We start from the raw sequence: 12,807 nt of genomic DNA on the forward strand, positions 1-12,807 counted from the left end.
GAACAATCAAGGAAAGTTACCTTCCTTCCAGGTGAGGACATGACTTAGTTGAGTCTGAGAATACAGTTCTGTGATCTTAACCCCTTCATGCGTTGACTAGCCCTAAGCTTGCTAGTTATATTTGGCTACAATTTCTCACAATTAGGAAAATATAGCAATTGCATGCACAATGTAATAAACCACCCAGAGTCCTATCTAGACTTACAGGTTCTTAAAACTGTTTCCTTGTAGAGGCAAAGTTTCTTCCATCCTTTGCCATTTTCCTCTATAGCTTGACAAGTGTCTGAGTTGAAGTGGGGCAGAGGGGAACCCATTGCTAAATTAGATGGTTCAGTTTGAACATAATGCCAAACCATAGTTAAAAGTAACCACCATTTTGCAAGCCAACAAAAAAATATGGTTCCACATTGCTATTCGTCTGTGGTTCATCTGCTCCTGGGCTGGATTTAGTTGTTTTTCAGACAACAGAAATAAGCTATAGCTTCACATAAGGTGCTAACAATGCCATTGCGTTGGTGTCATGGCTATTTTGCCTTATGTTTAACAAGCTGGCTCAGGTTCCCAGAGAATTGTGTGTTTAAAGAACTTCTTAACAAACAAACTAATGTTGATCTCTGGAGATGACATGTTACAAATTTTTATTTATTTTTATTTATTTTCCTAGGCTTTTGTCATATTTTGTGGCTTGGGCATCAACAATACAATAATGTATGACCAAGTGAATAAATCCTGGGCAAAACAATCTGTGGCTCTTGATGTGAGTATCACTGTAAATCAACTTAATATTTACTTAGGGAAAGAATTCATATATTTACTATTTGTTTAACAGATTTTTAGTCCTTCCTGCTGTAGTAATAAGATGCATGCATTTCTACTTTAATTCATTGCCTAGCTCCCCGTGCTCCTCAATGTAAGAGGGAGAAAGTTAGTTTTCTTCTGTTTCCTATCCAATCTTGGTCATGTGTTTTCCAAGGACCTGAATTGAACTTGGTCAGTTCAGATCTAGGCTATCTTATCATGACTGAAAAGTACCCATGGGCATCTAGTTGGCCACTGTGAGAACAGGATGCTGCGCTAAATGGGCCATTTCCTGATCCAGGAGGACTCTATGTCCAGATCTGTGATTTTGTCGTATTCCTACACGATATTCGTACACGATAAGAAAGCTTAAAATTCTAGATAGCTGTGGCATAAGCAATGGGGAATCAGATATTTATAGTAGCTTGAAAGTTGTTGATAAGAATGGGCATGCTTCTTTTCCACTGACTTGGAAAAGCTCAGCCAGGGGATGAGTTGTAATAAACATTTGAAAACTATTGCAGCTGCATGCAAATGTCCACGCCATGGCTGTGTATATAATCACAGTCAAAAGTATGTTTAAGGCTCATCCAGGTACAAAATAAAGCCTCTGTAACTGAAAAATCATTTCAGCATAAAAATGTAATTGATCAATTGTTAAGATACTGCTCTATTAGAAGATAAAGATTGATCACACTCTTATCTGAATATTGATGAAGGCAATGATGAAAAACCATCACAATTTGGTTTAAAAAACCAACAACACAAGGGTGGAATCAGTGGTATTTGATTCTGAATACACATGGAAGGGTGTTGATTTCCACCAGTGCTCCCTTCTTCCTGTGCACACTTGGGTTCAGCCCATAATTATTTTCCTTTGGATTATTTTTCTTCACGTCAGAACAATAACACTGTCTGCGGCATTACAGTATTTCTGAAATACCATTTCCTAAGAAATTATCTAGGAGATAAATGCTGCAAGTAGAATTGATGACCTGTGATGTAATATCTCACAGCGATGCATAAATATTAATAAATAATTTTAATAGTCCTTTCAGAGACTGCTTAAAGCTCCTATTTCATTTGAGCTTCTCACTTGTGGAATTTCTCCCCTTCCCCTCCTAATTTGTTCTGGGTCAGGTGCTGTCTTACCATGCGACATGTTCAAAGGCAGAAGTGGACAAGTTTAAGGTAACCTATCAACATTTTACTTCCTGGAAAGGGGCTGTATAGAGGTTTTAAAGAATAAAATAGCCAACAAAAATAAGCAGAACTGTGGGGAAAGATTTAATTTCATGTAGCACTGTAAATTTGTTTCAGTACTAATTTCTGATCTTCTCTGTGGTAACTTGTAGCCCATAATAAAATTCTTGTAATTGTCTCCCTCTGCCATTTTTGTGATCACATGAATACTCATGTCAGGATTATTCTGTTCTTTTCATTTAGGACTCTGAATTGTTATCTCCCCTTCCCCTCTAACTCCATCTCCCTATTGTCCCATATTTTTGCCTTAGTGACTATTCAACATCATGATGTACTATTAATAAAAATTTCCTAAGTATTTAGGGAAGTTTTTAATATTTAATGCTGTATTGTTTTTAACACTCGATTGGGAGCCACTCAGAGTGGCTGAGGAAACTCATCCAGATGGGCGGGGTATAAATAATAAATTATTATTAGTAATAGTAGTAGTAGTAGTACAACATTTTTAAAAAGCACAAATCCCTGCTTTCAGCATCATAGTCTCAAAAGACATTAGGAAAAAGCATCGTGAAACTGGGGGAGAAAGGGTGCTTAGTTGAGAGAAAGTAAGGGGAGGAAAATGAGTCAAAGAATATCATTACTAACTTACATGAAGAAAGAAATACAAGAGAGGAAAATGAGCTTTTAACAATTTCCTAAAGTGAGACAAAGAGGAAGCCGAATGAATGAATGCAAAAATATATTCATTTGCACGTGTGTATACAAAACAATGGGAAGTTTGAGCAGGCAATCGGTGGAAAATTGAATCCATGGGTTTCACTAGAAATGTTTATATCATTGTAGCTAATGAAGCCTAAAAGGCTGCCCACAGGAGGTTTCTCATTGTGGATTGTTTCATTATTTATTAATTTTACAGAGAAATCCTATACTCCAATTATGTGGAGGGAGAAGGAGATACGTTGTTGCTGTGCTGGTGGAACAGCTGCTGTATCTCTTGTGTCCTCAGCTCAGGAGGTGACAGGGAAACACACAACCAGAAAATGCAAAAAAAAAACAAAAACAACAGTGTAAAGTGCCCTTGAAACGCTCCATTGCCCACCAACCAGGGACAGTCGGTGATGACACCCACATATGTTGGGGGCCTAGTGATGATGGACACTAGACTCCTTAATGCACACATCGTCTGGCGTAACACACACACACAAAATGATGCCACAGCGCCCCTAATCCATCAGCTACAGTCGCACAGCTGGCATTAATCTCTGTATAGCCAGGCTGCAGGCATTTCTCCAGCACTATTTCTGAGTTAGCAGAGTCTGTAACCTGAAGCGTATGTAACCCGAGGTACCACTGTAATTCTCTTGTAAAAGAGACCCTTCCACAGTGCAGTTGTTGGGAAGTCCTTTGCCACGCAAAGTGAAAGGATCACAATTTCAGAGACAACCCAGCCCACCACCTCCCTGCTGCCTGGAGAGTGCTGCGCTTTCCCTGAAAAACTTCATTCCACTTTTCACTGCAAAGGGGGAAATCTGGTGTAACTCTAAAGCTTGCACAGTGAGGAGAGTCAGGATTCTGTGACTCAGGAGTGTAGAGTGCAACACAATTTCTTTGAATCTCCAGCATGCTTTGAAAATGGCTGAAAATCATTTTTCACTCCACCCACCCCCAATGCCAGCATTGTTTTATTCCTAGTATTAGTATGCTAAATATAAGAGTGCAAAGAAACAAAAAAACCAAAGACGTGTCACTGGCAATTTCCCCTTTCCAGTATTAGCAATTTCTGTTTTTATTAGTCAATATGTTGGCAAGTTAAGGCTTAAAAGAATTAATGCTTTGAGGGGAAAAGTCAATGATATTGACACATAAGACTCCCATACTGAAAGGGATGTTGCATTTCTGTATTGTTGCAGTTCGGCTTACAAGTACATTATGCAGCTGTTTTTTTATTTCTTCTTTACCATTACATCTGCTGCGGAGCCTAAACGGCTGTTGTCTAATCATTAAATGATGCTTATAGAAAAACCCAGGAAAATTGGAAACCTCCTCTGTTAGGGAATGTTGCATTATTTATAGAAGAAGGTAAAAAAATTCATGCTTCTGTTCAACTCTTGCCTTCAAACTATTCAGCCATGTAGAAATTTCTAATCATTAATTCATCCAAAGAAATTCTTTGCAAAATTAATAGCCTATAAATAGCATAAGTATTAGTAATATTCAGCATGACAAGAGTCTGGAGCAGGATTTCCCAAATGTAGGTCTCCAGCTGTTTTTGGACTACAGCTCCCATCATCCCTAGCTAGCAGGTCCAGTGGTGATGGATGATGGGAATTGTAGTCCAAAAAGAGCTGGAGTCCAAAAACACTGGTCTGGAGCAATCACTTCTCTCACTCTTCCCCGCCCCTCCCTCGCCTTCCTGGCAGCATCTCATTTATAACACCCATATCTGACTCACACCCAGATCAATGATTGTTTTCCCTGCTCCTGCCCTCATCATTGGCTGTGACCAGTGTGGGGGCATTCAGCATGATCTCATCACATCACACATGTTTATAGTAGATGTTGCTAAGAAGAGAGGAGGAAGAAATATGGAGGCAGCTCCATGTCTCTTGTGTAACACCTAGTTCTACCTTTAATATCTGATGGGAAACTGAGAGGGATACAAATGCTTTTCCAAACTACCATACTCAGTCAATCTTGGGGATGGCATGTGCAAGGCTATTTTTCTCAGGTCATGAGTGTGAGGTAGCTTTGCTTCGTGATAGATAATAAATAAATCTCCACTTCATCAAATGATGAACTACAGGAAGCCAGTAAAATGTGTGTTGCAGATTGTGTTAGGAAAAGACACAATGAAAAGATAAGAATGAAGGAAGAGATTCTGTATTTTTGTGTCACAGAGGAATTCTTTTTATTATTTGGGCAGAGAGAAGATATTGTGCAGAATAACATCTTAAGGGTTTGTAGGAACAAATGTAGTCTGCTTTATGCCAGTCTTGGGCATGTAAGAAATAGAAAGGCAGTCTAGAAAGATGCATGTATTTGTGCATAAATAGATATACCATATATACTCGAGTATAAGCCGACTTTTCCAGCAGATTTTTTATGCTGAAAAGGCCCCCCTCGAGTGAGGTGGGCGGCGGCGGAGGAGAGACGAGCAGTCCAAAAGGAGCCCTTTCTCGCTGCTGGTCCTGCCGCCGCCGCCTGCCTCTTGCAAGGGCAGGCACAGGGTGCTGTGCCTCTCCCAACCGTGGCTCCTATGCCTGCTCTTGCAAGTGGCAGAGGAGGCGGCGGAGGGACGAGTTGCCCGAATGGAACCCTTTTGGGCTGCTCTTTCCTCCTCCGCCTTTGCCACTGGCAGCGGCAGCGGCGGAGGAATGAGCAGCTCAAAAGCAGCCCTTTCGGGCTGCTTGTTCTTCCTCCGCCGCTGCCTCCACCACCAGGTTTGTGGTGTGGTGTACCGGCTTACACTCAAGTCAATAAGTTTTCCCAGCTTTTTGTGCTAAAAGTAGGTGCCTTGGCTTATATTCGGGTTGGCTTATACTCAAGTATATAACTGTTAATATGTTTTAAACCCTCCACCAATGAAGCCAACACACTGCCCACATGTATGCAAGGGACAAGCTTCAGCTGTCCAGTCCCAAGAAGGGTACACATGGAGCATACATATTCCCCCCCCCCCCACATTACACATTTCCCTAATTCACACATATGCAAGCACATACACATGGTCCCGCTAGATGTCTTCCAGTTCTACACATTTTTCATATGGTTCCTACAATTATTACTGTGCTCCTGATAAGGTATTCCCAACTAATGCAGGAGTTTAAAGGTAAAGGGACCCCTGACCGTTAGGTCCAGTCATGGCTGACTGGGGTTGTGGCACTCATCTCGCTTTACTGGCCGAGGGAGCTGGCGTACAGGTTCCAGGTCATGTGGCCAGCATGACTAAGCCGCTTCTGGCGAACCAGAGCAGCGCATGGAAACGCCGTTTACCTTCCCACCGGAGCGGTACCTATTTATATACTTGCACTTTGACATACTTTCGAACTGCTAGGTTGGCAGGAACAGGGACGGAGCAATGGGAGCTCACCCCATTGCGGGGATTTGAACCGCCGACCTTCTGATCGGCAAGCCCTAGGCTCTGTGGTTTAGCCCACAGTGCCGCCTGCGTCCCTTGTGATGCAGGAGTTAGGTCTGGCTAAAAGGAATGAAGAGTTTTGGGTCTTCACTCAACCTTCAGGCCATTCTCTGTTGTTGAGAGGAAAAGGCGTAAGCCAGCCTGACCCACATTCTTTCTTCCTGTGGATGCAGCTTGAAAGCTCACATCTGTGTGCTGTTTTCCAACCTAGCCCAGCTGTTTGTGCCCAGGCTAGTTGCTGAGAGGTGACACTGCAGCCTGGTTCTGTCCAATTTCAAATTGGAAAAAAGAGAACTGTTAATGCTTTGGCTCAGGAGGACCATTTACAGGAAGTAGGCTTTGGTAATCCTGAATACCCACCCCGGCCCCCATCCCAATCTGTGAAATAACTTCTACCTGAGCAAACAAGGACAATCACAGCCACTTTAGTGAGCTTGGGGTGAATGTTCAAGTATAGGAGCATCACGACAGCTGTCACAACCATACCCTCAGGTAGAGTTCATAGCCAAGCCTCTAAGAAGAGTCACAAATCCCGACAAATGACCCATTATTATATACACACACATGCAAACTTGCTTCCACACAGTGTTTATTTATACCCTGTCTACATCAGGTTGAAAAGATCAGCCTTTACTTAAAAATAGCATTCATAAAATACCTTTTAATAGATCATAATAGGTCACCTAGCAAAATATTGATAGAAATACCTCATTTTTTTACCCTTCAATGGATGTTATGGCTTCCCTTGTCCCAGCATAATATTCTGGCTCAGTTCTTTTTAATTGTACTGGAGTTGTTGGGGTGGGGTGGGGAAAGAGCGTGAACATTTAACATTTACTACGTTTTGTATTTTAAATAAAATTTAATTTCGAGTAAGATATGTGAGGAATTCTTAAATGGTTTCTAGATATATGGTCAAAGCAAATGCTTTGCTTTTTCAACTAGAATCTCTGGCTATGCAGCTTCAGAGAAATAGGAATCTGGAATGTTTTCAATAATCAAAAGAGCTGAGATGAAGCTGTTTGGCCACTGGGTGCCATCCTTGCTCCACGTTAAGTCTCACAGTAGCCGCAGAGTTGCTGTAGACATGCATAACATTCCAAGCAATGCAGTGCTGACGTAAATTGGGACTGTAATAAGGTTTGCACATAGGCAGGTGCTAGAATCTGGCGGCAGCATCGGCAGTCTCCCCTCCCCACCCTTCCACCGGTCCAAGCATACTTGCAAATGCAACAACGTAAAAGGAAATATCCCCCCTTGGTTCAGTTGTTAATATCATCATGCTACTCATCTCAAAGATGCTCCCCCCGTGAGTCATCATAGTACTCTTATGCATGGGGAACATGGCAATGATAATAAGTGACCCTGTTATACAGTGGACGCTCAGGTTGCAAACATGATCCATGCAGGACGCACGTTCGCAACCCGCAGCGTCCGCGACCCGTGCGTCTGCGCATGCGCCGGTCATGATTCGGCACTTCTGCGCATGCGCAAAGTGCGATTTAGCACTCCACACACCCCACCCCAGTTCAGCTCAGATCTGGAACTCATGAAATAATAATGAAGAAGGAAGTACTTTGAGCATGCACAAAATATCTTGCCTCGTCAGTAAGTAACTACAACTAGCTTATACCCATTCACAGTTAGAATAATAAAGTTAGAAACAGGGAGGCCTTCCAGGGCGAAAATGCACTCTTCTAGGCAGGCTCTGCTTTCTCTCTTTAGAAACGAGGTCCTTCATTCTCTACTCCTGACCTTTTATTATTGTTTTTCACCAGTGGATGAAAAACGCCTCAACCACTTCTTCCAAAACTATATGCCAGGGCACACCAGTGTCCCATGATGGAACTGCTAGTGCTTCACAAGAAGTAAACTAATTAAAAAATCAGGTTTTTCCCAAAAATGCCTTGCCAAAAGAGGAAACTTCCTTTCTGCAAGATTTTTCACTCCCTTCCTTCTGCCTTTCCAATGCATTTCAGTGCAGAGATGTCACAGAACTATCTGCTCACAGACGGGGACATAGTCACTCACTTAGGACACAGTAGGCCATCTCTTCGGAGAACAGGTAGTGCCTTTCTCTTACACAGTCCAGAAGCAAACCTTTTCAGGTGTAAGAGAGAGAAGTACGCTTCCAGTTTTGATTCAGAAGGTAGGCACGTCAGGTTAGCAGCATTTTGGGGAAAACAAGAGTTTTTTAAAAACCCAGAATTTATTCTAAAGGAAATACTTTCTTTATCCTAATTCTTTTGAATAAAAACCTGGTCATATGATTAATCATACTCAGTACATTTTGTAGTGCCAGGGGATTGCACAGAATGTGTCTGGAACACACCGATTTTACAAGTCTGGAACAGATAGATTTAATGTCCTACCCCTGACTAGTAGAAGTGGTTTTTCTTTTTCTTTTTCATTTGTCATACATAAACACACACACATACACACACGAAACCCTAGAGAAGTTAGCTTGACAGATTGGCAAAACTTTTGTCCTTGGGATTCCTCCAATAATAACCGGGCATGCTCATCATGGGCATATTCTCTTATACAAGTTAAGGCTAGCAGCAGTGCCCTTTTAACATTTGCAAATGTGGTGCCTGTTGTAAGCAGTGGCTGTATGTAACACTTCCTTCTTCTTTTGACAGCAGACCATAAAAACACCACCTTGGCCTACTCCTGCATCTTCAACAGCAGTTAGGGAGGCCAGCTTGTCAACAAGGCTATCTTGCCCCTGTAGCTTCAAAAGCAGCAGGATTTGAACAGATTATCAGGGGACGTTTCTTAAAGGACAGCATGTACTTTTATCTTAGTAACAGAAATATATCAATAGGTGGGATGACAGTTCTGAAGATGGTGTCCATGGACACAGAAAGAGACTGTTTACGTCTTATCCAAAGAGTTGCTTTGCCATTGGAGGGGGAAATATCATAATACCTTTAATTCAGATCAATTAAACACCACAGAAATAACGAGATAGCTTTCAGGTGCAGCTGTTCAAAGCATCAGACCCTCCAAGTGTCCTTATTTTCCAGGGACAGTCCCGGATTTACAGAAGCCATCCCGATTTCTGATTTGGTCCCAGAATATCCTGCTTTTCCTTAGGAAGTCCTTGTTTTCATTGGAGAAATGTTGGAGGGTTTGAAGCATTAGGTTGTAAAGACATGGGCATGTGAGTGAGGCTTGACTGAGCGAGTTTTGTTTAAATTGTAGTGTAACTATATTTAAATCCTTTCAGATTTCTGTACTAGCCACATGCTGCTTTTCATGCAGCTGGAATAATACTTGAATGACTCAACCATGTAGGTGAGTGCTGATTGTGTGGATCCTGGCCACGGAATAAGCGTCTTGCCAGGAATCGTGTGTGTGCTCATTCTGTGGGAAAGATCTCCACACACCATGACTGGGTCATTTAAATGTTATTCCCAGCTCTCGTGCAGTGAGTCTTTTTCTTCTTTGGCAATCACTCGTAGCTGAGTAAGATTGTCATCCATAAACACAGTTTTAACAATGAGCCCATAGGTGACTGTGGAGGCCAATTCTGGATCCACACATCCTTCCACAGTGGGGACATTGGTTTATGGGCGGGAGTTGATCACGGTGTGGATTTGCCAAGCGTACCTTCCTTTTAGCATGTTTCTCCCTTGCGTCCTGAGTTCGAGTGTCTTCAAAGCTAATACCAGTGTACTGGAAGAAGCAAAAATCCCCAGTGTTGAAGCATGCAGTGAGTATGGTGCTCAGCGGGGCTCATGTATGATACAAATGGGTTACAACAGAGGTTTTCAACATTTTTGAGTCCACTTTTCCCTTGACCAACTACATTCTTTCTGCTTCTTTACATTCAAATCAGGTGAGCCATATGTTTTTTTGTTTTTTTCTGAAAGTAGATGACATTAGGGGAAAATTAAGTTCACTATCACTCTGCTGAAGATGTGATTTAACAATGCAGTTTACAGCTCAAGCCCACAGGGTATGCTTAAAAACAAAATACGCCTCACTAGAATTTGATGGAGGCTGAGAAGAATAAGAGTTAGATAAAGCATATTTTGTAGGAGAGCCTTCCTTGTTTTACTAGTGCTTGCATGCAAATGCATGTTCAGTGTTCGAAGATGCTCTTAATTTGATTTATATTCAGTCAAAGAGGTTTCAGCCACAGTTGTCAATCAAGTCAAGCTCTGGAAATAGGATTCCCCCCCCCTCTTTTGGGTGGGGGGAACCTACTCCCATCATTCGTTTGCATAAACTCTTCCTGTCATCTGCTAGCCTGGCCTGACACAATAACTTTTTTCTTTTTTTACAGTAATAAAGCTGCAGTGGCTAGCTGGAAATCTTCCCCCTTAATCCCTACGCACCTTTCCAGCAATGAGGAATATCTCTTTGTTAGGTAGCGGAAGTGTAGAAACTGTAGGACACCACGGAAACAAGAATAAACAGTTAATGTTTCTGATGTGCTTTGGACCAGATGTCCTTTCAGCAGTTTATGCCCTTAGTCTCAGGCAATGTTGAACCAAACTACAACTTTGCACGAATGAGCAAAATGTGTGTGGGCTCCCATAGTGAAGATCGCGACCACTTTGCTTCTCCCCAGTCATTTTGATGCTGTGCTGAGCTAAGCTAAGGTTTGTTTTAGCACATTGCCTAAATCTGAGCTTGTGGCTCAGCCTAGGCAAACTTCCTTCTAAGGGCCTCATGTTTTTATTCTCATAACAACTGGTGAGCTTCATGACTTGAGTGGCTGTTAGTACTTTGGTCTCTCAGGTTTTAGTCCAGCATTCTAACTACTGACGTGGGTAAAATCACTTGTTTTTGCCCTCAAACTTTGCTCTCTCTCTATACTAACCTTCAGGTTTCTCCCTTCAATATGTTTTAATTCCTGTTTCAAGTTGGACCCGATGCACACATTCCGATTTAGTTTTTTTAATAGTAAATTTTAATTAGTTTTCAATTACAGTCTGATAATAGTCTCATTATAACAATGCCAATTTATAATACTACACCTTTCAACTTTGAATCACCTAACCCAGGGTGTGAACAGGTTTTATTCAGAAGTAGTTAACCCTTTTTATTCCAGTGGCGTGTGGTTGACTGAGGTAGGTTAACAGTTCTTGGTCCAAAACTGAACACTTCCTGAAACTTCTTGGGGTCTGTAAAAAAATCCGTAGGGTCATGCTAAATTCGATGAAAATCGCATTTGTGTAGGCTTTTTTCTAGTTTTGTTTCTTTGGTAAATCTTACTGAATTTGGTAGACAGGGATTTTGTTTGTTTGTTTTATTACATTTATATACTGCCCCATCATCAGAGGATCACAGTGTGGTTTACAATATAAAAATACAAAAATACATAATGACAAACAAAACAATAATTCCACCATACACTTTTCGAAAGGTTTTTGTCCCGCCCCCCCCTGCCCCCAACGCAACATTTCAGGAGGAAAAATCTCAAAGATCTGTGGGATGTGTGAAGCAGCCATTTAGAAGCCTCTTCCATTTCCTCAGGCACTTGTGTCACGTATTTTGGAACTTAATAGAATGTAAAATAAACGTTATTTTATTTGCTTTGATCTAAAATTTAGCTTCATTTTCTCACTCGTTGTAATAGGGTTGTAGCCTGAGCCAGCAACACCCCCTCATCTCACCCCACCCCTGCCCAAAAGTGTACGTTTCTTGCTCCCTAGGCTTGGTCCCTGGGTCGCTTGCAATTATCTTGCTGGCTTGAAGCGCACATTGCCTCCAGGCAGTACTTAGAAGGAGCCTTGTAGCTGTTGATACAGAATCAGAGACATAAAATGTAATGTCTTTTACGGTCCATTTCCTTTTTCCCTTTTTTGATGATGGCGGGGGGGGGGTGGCAAAGGGAAATTTGCACTTCATCATGGGTTTTCTTGTAGGAGCAAAATCCCCAGTCCAAGTTATTATCTTGTTACTACAGAAAGGGGTGTGCAAGCAATTCAGTTTGGGGCAGGCAGGTGAAGAAGCGGGCAGGGTCTTGGCAACTTTCATAGCCGTGTAGGAGGAGGAAATTTAAGCATGACATTCCCCTTTGCAGGTATTTAATGGTGCTCAGACTTCTCTACCCCTTTTCACCTAGCCATTCTACACCCTAAGCCTATTTTCTTATCGGGGGACGGGAGAACCCTCCAGTAAACAGCAGTGATATATATTTTTTCATAAATGTGTGCGCGTGCGTGTGTACACACAGCATGGCCCAAAAGTAGGTATACTGTTTTAGAATCCACTTTTTTTCTTCTTGACTGTTCTTTGTTTTAACTGTATTCCTACTTCTTCAGGTGACCATGTATATCCTATATGCATCCTTTATTTCCTCCAAAGAGCAGACTTCCGGGTTGGCGCCATAGCCGAATGGCGGATTCCCTCTGAGCTCCGGAGGGAATCTGCTCGACAGGGGTCGGGTCCTGCCGCGCCGGCGACGCGGGGACCCTCAAAAACCACGGGCGCGGAAGCCCGTGGACCTGGTGACTCGGCGGGCACCGTTTGCGCCCTCCCCGACCGCGAAGGAGCCTTTTTAAAGGCTGCGGAGCGGAGGACGGGGAGCGGCGCGGTGCTGAGAGCTTCCCCTGCCGAGCGAAGCCGCATGCCATTCGACGGAGAGCGCTGACTACTACTTCTGAAAATTTGGACTAAAATTTGGGACTAAAACAACCCGTGAGTAATTT

At 42.4% G+C, this 12,807-nt stretch overlaps 1 protein-coding gene across 12 annotated transcripts in view; it reads left to right on the top strand.

Annotated features, from left to right (window-relative positions):
• The window catches only part of PDE11A (phosphodiesterase 11A), a 154,768-nt gene that overhangs the window by 73,922 nt on the left and 68,039 nt on the right, over positions 1–12,807 (top strand). For all 12 annotated transcript variants that reach the window (XR_014557104.1, XM_083706742.1, XM_083706738.1 and 9 more), the window contains 2 exons: positions 665–757; positions 1,939–1,989. Coding sequence is in view for 11 of the 12 variants with exons in the window: in XM_083706742.1 (XP_083562868.1) it covers positions 665–757; positions 1,939–1,989 (144 nt within the window). In the remaining variant the exon portion in view is untranslated. The remainder of the gene's footprint in view (positions 1–664; positions 758–1,938; positions 1,990–12,807) is intronic.

This window comes from Podarcis gaigeae (genome assembly GCF_964106915.1).
Source record: "Podarcis gaigeae genome assembly, chromosome: 1".
Classification (NCBI taxonomy): Eukaryota; Metazoa; Chordata; class Lepidosauria; order Squamata; family Lacertidae; genus Podarcis; species Podarcis gaigeae.